Source organism: Narcine bancroftii, chromosome 10 (genome assembly GCF_036971445.1).
Source record: "Narcine bancroftii isolate sNarBan1 chromosome 10, sNarBan1.hap1, whole genome shotgun sequence".
Classification (NCBI taxonomy): Eukaryota; Metazoa; Chordata; class Chondrichthyes; order Torpediniformes; family Narcinidae; genus Narcine; species Narcine bancroftii.
Genome location: NC_091478.1, coordinates 50,109,754 through 50,126,661, shown reverse-complemented (window position 1 = coordinate 50,126,661; position 16,908 = coordinate 50,109,754). Strand labels below are relative to the sequence as shown.

Genomic DNA, 16,908 nt, shown 5'->3' with positions numbered 1-16,908 from the left:
ACGGCGGCCATTTTGGAGTGACAGACTGCGGTAAAGTGGCTATTTTTAAGGCACTTCTGGCACCTGGCTTTTCTTGCTGGGCACTGGGATCTGCTGTGCTTGATCTTCCCACAGAAATATCACTTTGGGGTTGCATCGGGCAGCATAGCGGCAGTAGTAGGGTAGAGGGAGGGCATCCTACTCACATCAGAGTGTGGGGGTCCAGCCCCGAGAATACATGTCCATACTTAAGACTGCAGCCTCCATTGTCTCTGTGATCTGGGTCACATCCTCTAGGTTTTCTCCCCCGTACTCTAGGAGGCGCTGTCTCACCTCATTCGATCGAACCATGGCCACATAGGCATCCCGAATGAGATTGTCTGTGGTCTCCGCAGCAGTTCTCTCTGTGAAGGCACAGTCCCTGCCTATTGCCCTTAGTGCCTGAATATAAGCTTTACAGGACTCACCTTGTAGAAAGTTTGTACTGAGCATAGACACTGTTCACCAGTTGCTCGTAGAGCCCTTCCAGCACCTTCATGGCTGCGACATAAGTGGTCGTGTCCTGGACACTCTGGTAGACTCTCGGGGTTACCATAGTCATCAATATTAGTAGTCGACACTGTCCTCTATCACGGCAGGATCAGAGAGCTGTAAGTATGTTTCGAAGCATTTCACCCAGTGCTTAAAGTCATTCGAGACTGTAGCTGACTGTGGGTCAATGTTGAGGTGTTCCAGCCGTAGCATACACTCCATCCCTTCAAAATTTATTTTAGTTAACAAAATTGTAATGTGCGTTGAAAGAACCAAAGACTTGTTGATCCAAACCAAGGCTTTTATTAACTAAAAGACTGGAGAATATCACAAGTAGGTCGACCAGTCCAGAATGACCTGGTCTGGCTAGGAGCAATCCTTTAAGACCTGCCAGTAGGTGTGGCTACACTCTCAGCCAATCACAGTAATCCTACACTACCATCTGTACAAATGTACATATATACATTGTGATAGAATCTGTACTATCACATGGTTGGTTGAACTCATGGGCTGAAATGGCCTGTTACTGTCCTGTATGTCTAAATTAAACACAAAACACGAACTGGTCCGCATTGGGGGCTCAGCAGTGGAAAAGGGACAATAAGATGTCATCATCTTGGAGCCTTATTTTTTTTTAAATTTTTTACTTTTCACACCATAAACCTCATTAACCATGATACATACTTTTTCCTTTTCAAATATATACAGTGCTATTTTCTCCCCTCCCCACCTCCCTCCTCCCATCCCACCCTCCCTACCTCCCCCCTCCCGTCCATTTAAAGTACAAAATCTAGGATACATTAAACCAGTCAAACAATGTTGTCATTCAATAAAAATAAAAAAGAAATTCCACTGAGTCAATTCTTTTCATTTCCTTCTCCTTTCGTTAATTTGAGTAGTGAATCTCCCCGGTAGGTTTTCGCTATTATGTTTCATGTAAGGCTCTCATATTTGTTCAAATATTTCAATATTATTTCTTAAACTATATGTTATTTTTTCTAATGGAATACATTTATTCATTTCTATATACCATTGTTGTATTTTCAAATTATCTTCCGGTTGACATAATATATTTTTTTGCTACGGCTAGAGCTATCTTAACAAATCTTTTTGTGCATAATCCAAATCAATTCCAAATTCTTTGTTTTTTATGTTACTTAGGAGGAAGATCTCTGGATTCTTTGGTATATTGTTTTCTGTAATTTTATTTAATATTTGGTTTAGATCTTCCCAAAATTTTTCTACTTTCTCACATGCATGAATTGTTGTTCCCATTTCTTTTTTACATCGAAAACATCTATCAGATACTGTTGGGTCCCATTTATTTAACTTTTGAGGTGTAATGTATAGCCTGTGTATCCAGTTATATTGTATCATACGTATTTATTGTATTTCTCATCGTTCCAGAACATAACTTCTCCCATGTTTCCTTTTTTATCTTTATATATAAATCTTGTTCCCATTTTTGTTTAGTTTTACCATTTGTTTCCTCATTCTCCTTTTCTTGCAGTTTAATATACATATTTGTTATAAATCTTTTGATTATCATTGTATTTGTAATCACATATTCAAAGTTACCTCCCTCTGGTAAACTCAGACTGCTTCCTAATTTGTCCTTCAAGTAGGATCTCAATTGGTAATATGCCAGCGCTGTATCTTGAGTTATATTGTATTTATCTTTCATTTGTTCAAAGGATAATAATCTATTTCCTGAAAAACAATTTTCTATTCTTTTGATCCCTATTTTCTCCCATTCTCGAAAGGAAAGGTTATCTATTGTAAAAGGGAGTAACTTATTTTGCGTCAATATTAGTTTTGGTAATTGATAATTTGTTTTATTTCTTTCTACATGAATCTTCTTCCAAATATTGAGTAGATGATGTAATACTGGAGAACTTCTATGTTGTACCAATTTTTCATCCCATTTATATAATATGTGTTCAGGTATCTTTTCCCCTATTTTATCTAATTCTAATCTAGTCCAATCTGGCTTTTCCCTTGTTTGATAAAAATCTGATAGATATCTTAATTGTGTAGCTCTATAATAATTTTTAAAGTTTGGCAGTTGTAAGCCTCCTTGTTTATACCATTCTGTTAATTTATCTAGTGCTATCCTCAGTTTCCCCCCTTTCCATAAAAATTTCCTTATTATTTTCTTTAACTCCTTGAAGAATTTCTCTGTCAGGTGTATTGGCAATGCCTGAAATAGGTATAATATCCTTGGAAAAATGTTCATTTTAATACAGTTTATCCTTCCTATTAGTGTTAGTGGTAAATCTTTCCAATGCTCTAAATCATCCTGTAATTTTTTCATTAGTGGACAATAATTGAGTTTATATAGTTGGCCGAGATTTTTATTTATTTGTATACCTAGGTATCTTATTGCTTGCATTTGCCATCTGAATGGTGATTCCTTCTTAAATTTTGAGAAATACGCATTATTCATAGGCATTGCTTCACTTTTATTTACGTTAATCTTTTAACCCGACACTTCTCCATATTCCTTCAATTTCTTATATAATTCTTTTATTGATAGTTCTGGTTCTGTCAAGTATACTATAACATCATCCGCAAATAAACTGATTTTATATTCCTTGTCTTTTATTTTTATTCCTTTTATATTATTTTCTGTTCTTATCAATTCTGCTAGTGGTTCTATAGCTAACGCGAACAATAAAGGTGATAGTGGGCATCCCTGCCGTGTTGACCTGCTTAAGTTAAATTGCTTTGATATATATCCATTTACTGTCACTTTCGCCAATGGTCCCTTATATAATGCTTTAATCCAATTAATATACTTCTCTGGTAAACTGAATTTTTGCAACACTTTGAATAAATAATTCCATTCTACTCTGTCAAAGGCCTTCTCTGCATCTAAAGCAACTGCTACTGTAGGCGCTTTACTCCCTTCTACTGCATGAATTAAGTTAATAAATTTACAAATATTGTCTGTTGTGCGTCTTTTTTTAATAAATCCAGTTTGGTCTAGATTTACCATTTTCGGTACATACTCTGCTAATCTGTTTGATAATAGTTTAGCTATTATCTTATAATCTGTGTTAAGTAAAGATATTGGTCTATATGACGCTGGTGCGAGTGGATCTTTCCCTTGCTTTAGTATTACTGTAATTATTGCTGTTTTACATGAATCTGGTAAGCTTTGTGTTTTATCAATCTGGTTGATTACTTCCAGGAGGGGTGGAATTAATAAATCTTTAAATGTTTTATAGAATTCTATTGGGAATCCATCCTCTCCTGGTGTTTTATTATTTGGTAATTTTTTTATTTTGTATTTCTACTATTCCAAATGGTTTTGTTAATTTATTTTGTTCCTCTATTTGTAGTTTTGGTAGTTCAATTTTAGTTAGAAATTCATCTATTTTCCCTTCTTTTCCTTCGTTTTCAGTTTGGTATAATTGATCATAGTTTTCCATGATCTCCTTTGGATTATATGTGATTTGTTTGTCTTTTTTCCTTGATGCCAATGCCATTTTCTTAGCTTGTTCTGACTTAAGCTGCCATGCTAGAATTTTGTGCGTTTTTTCCCCTAGTTCATAATATTTCTGTTTGTTCTTCATTATATTCTTCTCCACCTTGTATGTTTGTAGTGTTTCATATTTTATTTTTTTATCTGCCAATTCTCTTCTTTTAGTTGTATCTTCCTTCATTGCTAATTCTTTTTCTATATTTACTATTTCCCTTTCCAACTGCTCTGTTTCCTGATTATAGTCCTTCTTCATCTTGGTTACATAACTTATTATTTGCCCTCTAATGAACGCTTTCATTGCATCCCATAGTATAAACTTATCTTTCACTGATTCCATGTTTATTTCAAAATACATTTTAATTTGTATTTCAATGAATTCTCTTAAATCCTGCCTTTTGAGTAACATGGAGTTTAATCTCCATCTATACATTCTTGGAGGGATGTCCTCTAACTTTATTGTCAATATTAAGGGTGAATGGTCCGATAATATTCTAGCTTTATATTCTGTTTTTCTTACTCTATCTTGCATACGAGCTGATAACAAAAATAGGTCTATTCTTGAGTATGTTTTATGTCTAGCCGAGTAATATGAATATTCCTTTTCCTTTGGGTGTTGTTTCCTCCATATATCCAAAAGTTGCATTTCTTCCATCGATTTAATTATAAATTTGGTTACTTTTCTCTTTCTGTTAATTTTTTTCCCAGTTTTGTCCATATTTGAATCCAAATTCAGGTTGAAATCCCCTCCTATTAATATGTTCCCTTGCGTATCTGCTATCTTCAAAAAAATATCTTGCATAAACTTTTGATCTTCTTCGTTAGGTGAATATACATTGAGTAGATTCCAAAACTCCGAATATATCTGACATTTTATCATTACATATCTCCCTGCTGGATCTATTATTTCCTCTTCTATTTTAATTGGCACATTTTTACTAATTAATATAGCTACTCTTCTTGCTTTTGAATTATACGACGCTGCTGTTAAGTGTCCTACCCAATCTCTCTTTAATTTCTTGTGCTCCAATTCAGTTAAATGTGTTTCTTGCACAAATGCTATATCAATTTTTTCTTTTTTCAGTAAATTTAGCAGTTTCTTCCTTTTAATTTGGTTATGTATTCCGTTAATATTTAAAGTCATATAGTTCAGCGTAGCCATTTTATATTTTGTTTATCTTCCCTTTCCGTTTCTCCATCATTACCTTTCCTTCTTATCCATTTCTGCTTTCTTGTTTTGAACACTTTATAAGTCAACATTTCTAAAACATCAAACATTTTCCCTATTCTCCTATTTAAAACTTCTTTAACCCCATTCTCCCCTCCCCCTCCTGAGTTGTCCTTTATCCCTTGTCGGACAACCACATCTCCCCTCTCCATTTGGATTTGCGAATTCACTCGCAAACGTCAGCTGATTTTGCAGTGACCATAACTCCTCCCCACCCAGCCCCCCCCAGAAAAGATTTCAATTTTCATATGTAACAAAGATCACTCTTTTAATTCCCTCCTTATTCCCTTTATTCCATTTCCCTCCCTTATTAATTCTTGTCTATACTCTATATATTTTCCTCTAAATACCGATACATTCATGTATGCACACTATATATATATATACATACATACACACATATACCCCTTTACACACATACATATAGATCGTGGTCATTTTTACTCTTATTACATTTCTTCATCTCTCTGCTTGTTTTGTAGTTGTTCTGCAAATTTCTTTGCTTCCTCTGGATCCGAGAATAGTCTGTTTTGTTGCCCTGGAATAATTATTTTAAGTACCGCTGGGTACCTTAACATAAATTTATATCCTTTTTTCCATAAGATCGTTTTCGCTGTATTGAACTCCTTGCTCTTCTTCAGGAGTTCAAAACTTATGTCTGGATAGAAAAAAATTTTTTGACCTTTATATTCCAGTGGCTTTTGGTCCTCTCTTACTTTCTTCATTGCTTTCTCCAATATATTTTCTCTTGTTGTATATCTTAAGAATTTTTCTAAAATGGATCTTGGTTTTTGCTGCGGTTGTGGTTTCGGGGCTAAAGTTCTATGTGCCCTCTCTATTTCCATTTCTTCCTGTAATTCTGGTCTTCCCAGGACCCTGGGGATCCAATCTTTTATAAATTCTCTCATATTCTTGCCTTCTTCATCTTCCTTAAGGCCCACTATCTTTATATTATTTCTTCTATTATAGTTTTCTATTATATCTATTTTCTGAGCTAACAGCTCCTGTGCTTCTTTAGCTTTTTTTATTAGATTCTTCTAATTTCTCTTTTAAGTCTTTTACTTCCATATCTACAAATGTTTCTCGTTTTTCCATATTTTCCACTCTTTTTGCCAATTCTGATATGGCCACTTCCATTTTATTCATTCTTTCTTCTGCATTCTTAATTCTTCTTTTTATCTCATCAAATTCTTATAATTGCCATTCTTTCACTGATTCCATATATTCTTTAAAAAAAAGATACATCCATTGTCTTGCTTTTCTCTTCTTCTTCCACTTCTTTCTGTTCTTCTTCTTCTTCTTCCTCTGGGTTGACCATCTGTTGTTTCCTTGTTTTCTTTTTACCCTCTTCTTTCTTGTTGTCGTTATTGTCTGTGTTCTGCACCTGCTGCTGTGCTGCAGGTATCTCTCTCAGCTGTGGAGATCGACTCCACAGCTGTTCCCCCTCCCGTCAGTGTGTTTTTTTTCATGCGCAGTTGCGCACTTTTACTCGGCTCTGCGAGCCATTTTTGTAGTCCCGAGCCCGGGACCTCCACTGACCTGTGGGAGCGGGCCTCTCTCTCTGCAGCGGGCCTCTTCGGACAGGTAAGGCCTTCACCTTCTTCTTCCGACGTCTTTCCTTCTTCTTTTCTTCCCGTTGTTTTTAGTTTTTCTTTCTTCGCTGCCATTTTCTTCACACTTTTACTTTCACTTTGTTTTGGTTTTTAAGTTTGTGCCTTTGCTTTTTCTCTATCTTTTTTTAACTTTTCTGGAGAGGGCTGGAGTTCCCCTACCGGCCACTACTCCATCACGTGACTCCTCCTTGGAGCCTTCTTGTTGATATAATCACAAATCAGGTTTGCCAGCATCTATACTTTGTGAGGAGTTTGAGAAGATTCGGTATGTCACCAAATACTCCGGAAAACGTCTACAGATGCACAGTGGAGAGTCTCACTGATATGGAGTGCCAATGCTCCGGATAAGGAAAAATAAAACAGAAGGTTTTTAACTCAGCCTGTAACATCACGGGCACCAGTCCACTCCATCGAGGAGATCTACACGAGACGGTGTCTTAAGAGAGCAGCTTCTACACTCAAGGACCCCCATCACCCAAGCCATGCCCTCTTCACTCTTGACCTTCGGCAGAAAGAACAGGAGAATGAAGACAGCACTCAGCGGCACAAAGACAACTTCTCCGCTGCCATCAGATTCCTGAATGATCAATGAAACAAATACACTGCCTTACTTTAATGTTTTATTTTACTTTTATTTATTTTGAAAGGCGGTTTATAAAAATGTTGGCACTATGATGCTGCCATGAAACAATGAATTTCGTGACATGTTCATGACAATAAATTCTAATGTAAGAATTAGCAATGGAAAAAGACAGTTCAATCTCTTGTGCATATTGCATCTTAAGGTGGTGGTGCCACTTTCTTGAATTAATACCACATCCTTTATTACCAGTAATATTCTAAAAAAATCAATGGATATCAATCTTCCATAGCTCATTGACAGAGCTTTTGGAATAGCTTGAGATGGAGCATTACAAGATTTCTTTGTCCTCTGGCTATACCTTTCTCACCTCTTCCTGATTATCTGATTGCATATTTTTTTCTCACATTGCAACGAGGCACAGTGGTAATATTTGGTTTGCTAGCAGTCCAGCTGGTAAACCCATATCACTGCAGTTTAAACAAGGCATAATCAGAAACATTGATATTACATTTCCAGCACCCCCCACCCACCATGCTGAATCCAAATGGTTGATACAGGGGTGGAAATTTGGAAGGACGGCATCAATACCCACGACACTCAAACTCCAAAGCATTTTCATCCAATGGTGACACAGTTATCCCACTCATTCTATCATTGAAATCTCCCCAACCTGTATGAAAGTTTGTGAATAAACAAGTATGAAGGCCACATGAGGATTCAAATACCCAAATGAACAGAATTACCTTCATCAGTTATGCTTGTTGTAATATCAATAATATATTTTAAGCTCAATTTTTAATTTTAACAATACTTCTTTACAAAACATATTCTTCTTCCTATACAAAACATATTTTGTACAGGAATCTATACTTATCTTTAAAGAACAGATTTCAGCAATTTTACTTATGTGATGAGGGGTTTCAGATTTATGCAGCCTGGAAACATGCCCTTCGGCCAAAGTGCATGTCACCAAATGTACATTCCTGAGTAAGTCCCATAAGCCTACACTTGGTCCATATCGCTCTTATCCATTCACCTGCCCACCACTTCTTGTCCAAAAGTTAAAGAACTCTCGCCACCCATCCTGCTGGACCTCTCACTCCAAACAAACTTTCAATTAAATTCGACATCTCCAAATAAAAAAAGAAAAAAAGTATATATGTATAATATACTTAAATTGTCTTGCTTCAATCCCTTGAATCAGTTGGGCTTCTTCCTTTTCATATTCTTCTCCTGGTCCCTCCAATTCTTTCTTCTCTATGACTTGATCATCTTCTTTTTCTCCCTCTGAATTACTTGAAGATTGTCCAGATTCAATGCCTAAGTGAATCAATGGATGAATGTGGGTCTGAATAGCAACGCTAGTGACCGGAGATTTACTGTTCCACTGATCACCATAGGGAAACGCTGCTCCGTTATGCGCATGCGCGAACCTTGACGCATGCACAGTTGTTCATGCGATGTCCATAACTGGACTGTCTTCTGTGGACTCCACCGTCATCTTCACTGGCACCTCGAAGAGATGGCACCGAAGTCGCATTAATTTTTGCTGTCGCACCATAGATCACTCTGGGAGGAAGAGGAACTTGAGCCCGACAATCCATCATCAAGGTAGGCCCAACTCCTTCAGCAAAACAGACCTCTTTAGAAGACGTTTTCTTAGTTGCTTGTCTTTTCCCTTTTCTTGTTGCCATTGTATATCGATTGATGAACAAATCACAAACCTCAGCCATCAATGCCACATCCCCATCAGATTTTAGCTTAATTTGGATATAATGTTCAGCATAGACATGTGGGCCGAAGGGCATGTTTCTATTAGATCCTGTTTTATTTCTTCAGTCTATACTAATGTTGTGGTGTGCTGTGGGTCAGAAGCAAATGCACAAAACCAAAAGACTGTACAACAGGCTTTATTCGATGTAAAACTTCACAGAGCAAGCTGTGAGAGTGTGCTGCTGTGAGCTCTGAGAGTGACTTCGAAGGGCCGGCTCAGGCTTATACCCCGGAGGGTGATTGACGCCCAACCGGGTGGGGCTTGGTACATTCAGGTCAGCTTATTGACAGCCAGCCAGGTGTTGTCTTCTCCCCATGCTCTTCTGCAGGTACAGAGGTTACCCCCTGCAGTAGGCCAGTGGTGTACCACCACACATGTAAATTACTTTCCTCTGCACACAACCCACATCTGAATCACGAGATTACAATCCCCAAATTCTCAGTCTCGGCGACATTTCTTGCATTTAAGGATTTCCAAAACCCGCAATGAATCAGACGGGCATGCCGGAGGAACCCAGCGGGTCTTTTCAGCACCTGTAGTGACACTATGGATGCTGAAAAGACCGCCTGAGTTCGTCCAGCATTTTGGTGTGGTTTTTTTTTTACTACAGTCACAGCATCTGCAAACTTTCTTGTTTTAACCTGTAATTAATCCTTTGGTGAGATGGACTGTTGTTCAGATTCATGTGGGTCCCACAAGTTAATAACCAGACCAAAGTGCAGGTGCAAAGCACACATTTATTTCAGAGATGAAAGTGAGACAACAGGGTCAATATGTCAAGCAAACGTTCACACATAACACAATACGCAGGGGGTAAATATAGACTTTTGGATAATGAGGGAGGAACCAATGGAGACTGGGGGAAATTACATGAACATACACATTCAACAATCAGATCAAGGTGATATTACGTACCCCACCCCTTGACAGACATGGCTCTGCTACCTAGCCTCGAGACTCTCCCCAACCCAGTGTGGAAGGTGATACTTACATGCCACGATGTGTCCAAAGAGGAAGAACAAAGGGGCACATGGTCCTTTATAGTTCTGGGGCTAAAGTTGGGGGGCCAATTGTAAGAGTCAGTGTGGGTCCTTTGGTTGCTCTGGCCAATGGCTTGAAGCCAAGTGCAGAGGTTCAGCAAGGGTGAACTGAGGTGATTCACCTGGGCCAATTGGGTGAAGGTCAGGGATGAGTCTGGGTGGGCTGCCTGGACTCCAGCATCTGGTGATTTAGGTGGGCCAATCACAAGGCACACCTTGATGGCTTGGGTGAGTCTTTGATCTTGAATGGCAGGTAGTGTGTCCTCCGAACAGGAGCACAGCAGCACCACCAGGTAGTGGACGCCTCCTCTCCATTACACTAATATATATTTGACGTTGCTCTATTTCAGGAAAGGTATGGGAGGATCCAAATCATGCGGAGGAAGATGGAATTGTTTAAAATTGGCAGCAAGGTCAGCACCCACTTCCTGGGTCGCAGTGCCTGTTTTTGTGCTGTGTGTATGCTCAATGTTATTTTTAAATTAATTTGATAAATTGCAATTATGGTTGAACAGAAAATTGAGCTACTAAATGATTATTTTCAATTATGATTTGAATTTGCACCCAGATCATTTTCACCAATGTGTAAACTTCACCCGTGACTTGTTCATTGGATATACTAGAAAAAAAAACAGGGTGAGCTGACTGAATTCAACGGTTTCACAAATTGAATAATTCGTTATGCTGAGATGTCTCTAGTCTACATGGACCAGAGTATGATATTTTCAAATTCATGATGTGAAATAGGAATATGTGGCACTCATGTTGTCACTGGTGAAATGAACCATAAAGCCTATCTCTTGCACAACGTTAGGATGTGTCGTGGTTTCAAATGAGCAGATGCTTACGCCCAAGTAGAGGCAGGAAAAAAACGTCGGGGTTACACTTCTGTTGCGTTTTTAATGTGGAAAATGAACACATGAGCACTAAAAAAATGTTAACTTCGAGGTAGAGCCCCGTAAAGAGTTGAGGTCAGAGAATCAGGAAAGTCTGAAACGCACGCTTTGAAATCTTGTCATAACAGTAAGAAGCTGGGCGGGCGGGCGGGTGGGTGGGTGGTGGTGGTGGAAATGGTCAGTTTCGGATCAAAAACCTTTATCGTGAGTAAAGTTGGAAGGAATTATTTTAAGCAAAAAGGCGTGGTAGAGGCTGGTATGGGACAAAGGTTACAGGACAGAGTGGTGGAGGGAAGGATAAGGGAGAAATACAAGGGTGGTTTGAGATAAAAACGAGGATGGAAGCGGGAATGACTCTTGCTCACGTTATCACTTTCATTCCAACTGTTTTGTACACCCCCCCCCTCCCAATACGGTGAATATAGCTCAGAAAATTATGCTAACGTCCTTCTCTCTGTGGAATGTATCGGAATCTCCCGTTGGCCGGAAAATGCAGACAATATGATCATCGCATCCTGGACACATGCTATTCTCGCCTCGGGTAGAAGGTTCAAAGACAGTTTCATCCTTGCGTCTACGGGGCCCCTGAATCACTCCATAATATTCCTCTTAAGCAGCCCTTACTTTGTACCTTTATTTCATTGCAACTCTGCCATTTATCATTGTGCTCTCGTTCTGCTACTTTATACGGTTTAATGACAGGGGATATAATACTCACGGAATAGCCATTCTCACTGGATCATGTATATTGTGCCAAATAAGCTTAAACGCAACGACATAACATTCGGGTATGAGAAGCAGAAGACTGGAAAAACAATACTTCCCAATGCAGACAACACTGTTGCCCGCAATTCCTCACAAAGAGACCAAAAAGCTAAAACTAAATCTTAAACTTAGATGTGTAAATAGAGCTCAGGTTTTCGGCCAACATCATCATGATAAATCGTGCTGGTACAAAATTGCCATGACCATTGTCACGCTTCACCGTCACAAAGTCAACAGGATTAATCAGACTCGCTGACACTCTGCGATACATCAGACACCACAATTCGGGGCTCTGCTTGTTTCACTGTCCGTGAGGAGGTGACCCTCAGCCCGATTGCGTGGTCGGCATTAAAAAGGAAAACTGGGCACCAAAAACACTTCCGTTAGTGAAGCGAATCGCAGAGTGAACGAATACATTGAGTCCCAGCAAATGTTGTGAAGAAACAACCCCACACCGCAGCAAATCAGCATATTTTTGTTTCAGAGAATTATAGGTGGGTGAAAGCCAGGAATACTTTATTACAAAAGTACATTATTCTTTGGGTTTAAATGAGTTGCGGATAAAACAATGTCCGTTCCCATTGAATTCAGAAACGCTACCTCTCGGAGGACCGAATATTAAATGTGAGAAGGCGTACAGACGATCGGAGAACAGGTTGGATGATAACTCAAAACTGACCTCGCAGCAAGCAAACAGTTTCTTTATTTTCGTGGTCTCATCAGTTTCCTGATCAGATTCAGTGGATATTTCAATCCATTTATAATTTCATCTCTGAACTTCCTTTGAGTTCCAGCATAAATGCAAGTGTTGTTGCAACAGCTCAGTAACTGAGACATGTTTCCCGCTTCCTGAAGAATAAACCAGGGATCACTGAAATTGGAGCCCGTCGAATAATTAGTGTGCGAAAATCGCACATATAAGAAATTTACAATATATGTCGTCCACAGCACTAGAAAACACCCTGAAATAGTGAAGAGTAAAACAATAGACTTCCTTCGGTTGTCCAACTCCCGATCAGTCTGTTTGTCTCCAGTGTTTTGCAACTGGACTCTCTTACGGGCTTTGTTAGCTACGAGAATGTATCTTACAGTCAAAGCATTGAGCAACGACATCAGGAGGAATGGGGCACAAGGGTTTAATATGCGGTCAATCCAATCAAAAGCTGTCCATAACAGTTCGGAATAAAAATTTAATTTGATGTTACAGAACCAAGGCACATCATCCTTTATATATAAAGGCTCATAAACAAAGTACCACGGGATGTTTTTTAAACAGCTCACCGCACAAATGCTTCCTATAACCATACCTGCCACTTTGTTGGTGCAATATTTGGCATTCCAATTCGGGCAACAAATGGCCACAAACCGATCGAAGGTGAAAGCGACCGTTAACCAGACCGAGCTGTCCCTGGCTACATAGATTATTGCTATTTTTAACCGACAAACCGGAGTGGTGGAAAGGAAGAAAACCGGGAAGTAAATTACACTCAGCCGGTTTAATATGACCGCTGTGATAAGAACAAGGAGATCCGTCACTGCCATGCCTACCAGGTATCGAGTGATACACCTGGACAGACCGCATCTTCCGCGGGACAGGATCACAATCGTCACCAGATTACCTGATTAAAGAAAAACATATTTATTATAGTCGGTTAGCTATCGATCACGACACACACGATGAACATCTGATCGTTTTGTAGAAGTGGAATCTTTCTATGGAGATGAGAAAGCTGCGAACGATTATTTGTTCAAACGTATTTGGAGGAGCCCCGATTTCAAATTAAAGCTCAGACAAAGACATGATTTTGCAGTTACACCAGAATTTTAAGCTTGAGAACCTGCCGGGTCCATTCGTCCGAAGACAAATTCGACAAATAGAGACTGGTGAACAAATGGATTGACTCAGTTGCCAGGTAGAGAAACTGTCAATCGCCGTCAAGGGTCAGGAACTGAAAAAATTGACTGATCATTCCTCTCCATGTATCATAACCGATCATGAATGCGTATCCGATTAACATTCAGATCAACAACTCTGTGCTGGCAGAAGACTACATTGGTCTGTAAATGTGAATAAATTAATTCGGTTGAAATGAAATACCGGTTCACCTCTACCAATTATCGTTTTGAACAACATATAACAAAGTTACCAAATGGAACGGACAAAATAAACCAACACTGAGCTAATGCGCTGCGAAATGCAAATGGGAATATTTGCCAAATTCAAAAGAAAAATATTGGCTGATGAAGATTTAACGACGCAAAGCACCGTTTACCTGGAACACCGAAAGTTGCCAGAGCAGGATAGAAAATCGCATACGCCAAACCAGTTACTTGCCCATGCATCGTCTCCCAGATCCGAGGGCAATTTATCATTCAGCATCGGATCCTCTGACACCGTGATAAACAACATTCTTTTTATATAATTATCGGAGATCATAATGTGAGAATGACGTGGCATCATCCGAAAAAAAACATAAGGCTACATCATCACGGATATTAATTTCAGTCATTAAACTAAGAGGCAATTCCCTCCTTTCCATAGTTCCCCTTCAGTATAAATTATGTTGACAGCTTACTAAAAATAAAATGACATTAATGACTTGATTCTCCAGTGCCCACAAATATAGGGCACTGGCTTCACATAAATATTGCGTACTGCCCGGCTTTCTTTAACCTGACAAGGTAGAAATTCTGCTTCTGCTTGATCCGCTGCACCCTGCGTGGCCCCGTTTTCATTTTCCTAGTAAAGTCTTGCTCCAGCTCCCTTCTAACTGCACATGGACTATGTGACCACCCGTTATCGCACGACAGGGAAGCACTGGAGAGGGCACAAAAAGTATTTATTTACCAGGATGTTTTCTGGTGCAAGAAAGGATGTGCAAACTTGGGCTGCTTATACCGGAGCGAAGTTAGCTGAGGGGCCACCTCCCAGACGTTTATAAAATCATGGGAGTAATTGAGAGGGTGGGCTGTCAGAATAATTTCCCCAAGGTTAAACTATATAACATGCGTTTCATGTGAGGGGAACAGATTCTGGAGGCATTTTTCTTGCACAGAGAGTGGTAGCTGCATGGAACAGGTAGTGATTGAAATAAATGCAATAGTAGCATTCAAGAGGCTTAGAAGTTAACGAACGGAGTGGGAAAGGAGTGGAGGGTTACCTATCAAGTACAAGTGGAAGAACTCGAGTACGATGTGGAAAGCAGGTTCAGTACGGAAACGTGGGCCGAAGGGCATTCGTTCTGCAGTAATGTTCTAATACATTTCTCCTAATCTAAACAACTCACGCTAACATTTTGAGAGTGTGAAATCTATTAACTCGTCGGCCAAGGGAAACCTTCCTCTTGATCTAGCCCATTGAAACGTCTATGACATTTGTCCGCAGGTTTCAAGGAATCCGATTATTCTAACTCTAAAACACAGAGTCCCAAACTTTAATTTCATTCACCACCCTCCAGTCTATTTTTTTTTGCACAATGGGTGGGTAATTTCTCCAATGCACCAACTGAAAAAAAAGGTGGAACCAGAAGCGTTGACAGCATTTCAGAACTCAATGAACAATCTGATGGAAAATAAGTCTTGCTATCGATCCCATAGGATGATGATGGTTCCTTTCAGTCAGTTTGTGGGGTTTTATATGAGGATTCTCCACTCTTCAGAAAGGGACAGCATGTATGTGAATGGATTTAGGTGAGTAGAGTATTTGTACAGGTCCAAACCCACCCTCTTGACATCCCCTCTTTGATCCTGTAGCATGGCGAGGTCCAAGATGGCTGTGGGAAGACTAGACCAAGCTTCGATGCAAGGGGTGCCCTTTCTGCACTTTGCTAGATGGCCGTTGACCCTATGAGAGGATTTTTTCACCCTTTGACAAATCTTTGAAAGTTTATTATCAATTGAAAATGGAATGTTTATTTTGACAAGGAGGCATTTTTCCAGATATTAAACCTTTCATATAATTTCATTATCAATACTATTCCACATTTCACCCAAATGTTTCAAAATAAGGGATTCCCTATTTCCCACTAACAATTTAGAATTCCACTTATAAATAACATCCTGCAAATCAATTTCTCCTATATTATTGAGCTATATTCCAACCCAAGCAGGAATCTTATCTAAACTAAACAATACTTTATAAATCTCAATTGAGCTGCCTTATACAATTCCTAAACACCCTAATTCAAATTTCCATAGAAACCCTCAGCATTTTATCTTTCCACAAAAACCTCCTAACAGCCACATTTAACAGAAAGAAAATTAATAGACATAGCAACTTAACATCGGAGTTTGGGAATATATTGTAATCCATAATCAAGGATGAGGTTAATGGTTACCTGGAGTTACAGGACAAGACAGGTCAAAGTCAGCATGGATTCTTTAAGGGAAATCTTTGGCTGAAAAACCTACTACAATCTTTTGAGGAAATCACAGTCAGACTGGAGATGAAGTGGTTGTTGTATATTTCGATATTGGAAAGGCAAGGTGCCGAACATAGAGTGGGAATAAACAAATCCTATTGCAATTGCCTACCATTTATGAGTGGTATTGCGCAGGAGTCCGTGTTAAGGCCACTTATTTTTATGTTAGAACCATAGAACCACAGAATGCTACAGCACAGAAAACATTTCATTTGGCCCTTCTAGTCTATGCTGACCATTTTTTCATTTCTTCCATTGACCTGCTCCCTTTCCATCACCCTCCAGCATCTCCCGTGCATGTATCTCTCCAATTTATCATTAAAACTCAAGATCGAGCCGGCATTCACTACACCAGATTACAGCTCATTCCACATTCCCACTACTCTCTGATTGAAGAACTTTACCTTAATGTCCCCCTATACCTTTTCCCTTTCAACTTAAAACTATGACATCTCGTATTTATCTCCCCCAATCTAAGTCCAGAAAAGTCTATTCATATCCACTCTGCCTATACCTCTCATTATCTTGTAAACCTTTATCAAATCTTCCCGTATTCTTCATTCCAAGGAATAAATTCCTAACTTGTTTAATCTT

General features: G+C 39.1%; 1 protein-coding gene across 1 annotated transcript; it reads right to left on the bottom strand.

The window, feature by feature from the left end:
* Positions 1 to 12,595: 12,595 nt before the first annotated feature.
* On the bottom strand, positions 12,596 to 14,236 carry LOC138743817 (probable G-protein coupled receptor 139). The gene is made up of 2 exons (XM_069899419.1): positions 14,167 to 14,236; positions 12,596 to 13,512 (listed from the first exon to the last, which is right to left on the bottom strand). Exons 1-2 carry the CDS (start codon positions 14,234 to 14,236, stop codon positions 12,596 to 12,598), a joined length of 987 nt encoding a protein of 328 aa, XP_069755520.1.
* Positions 14,237 to 16,908: the final 2,672 nt, after the last annotated feature.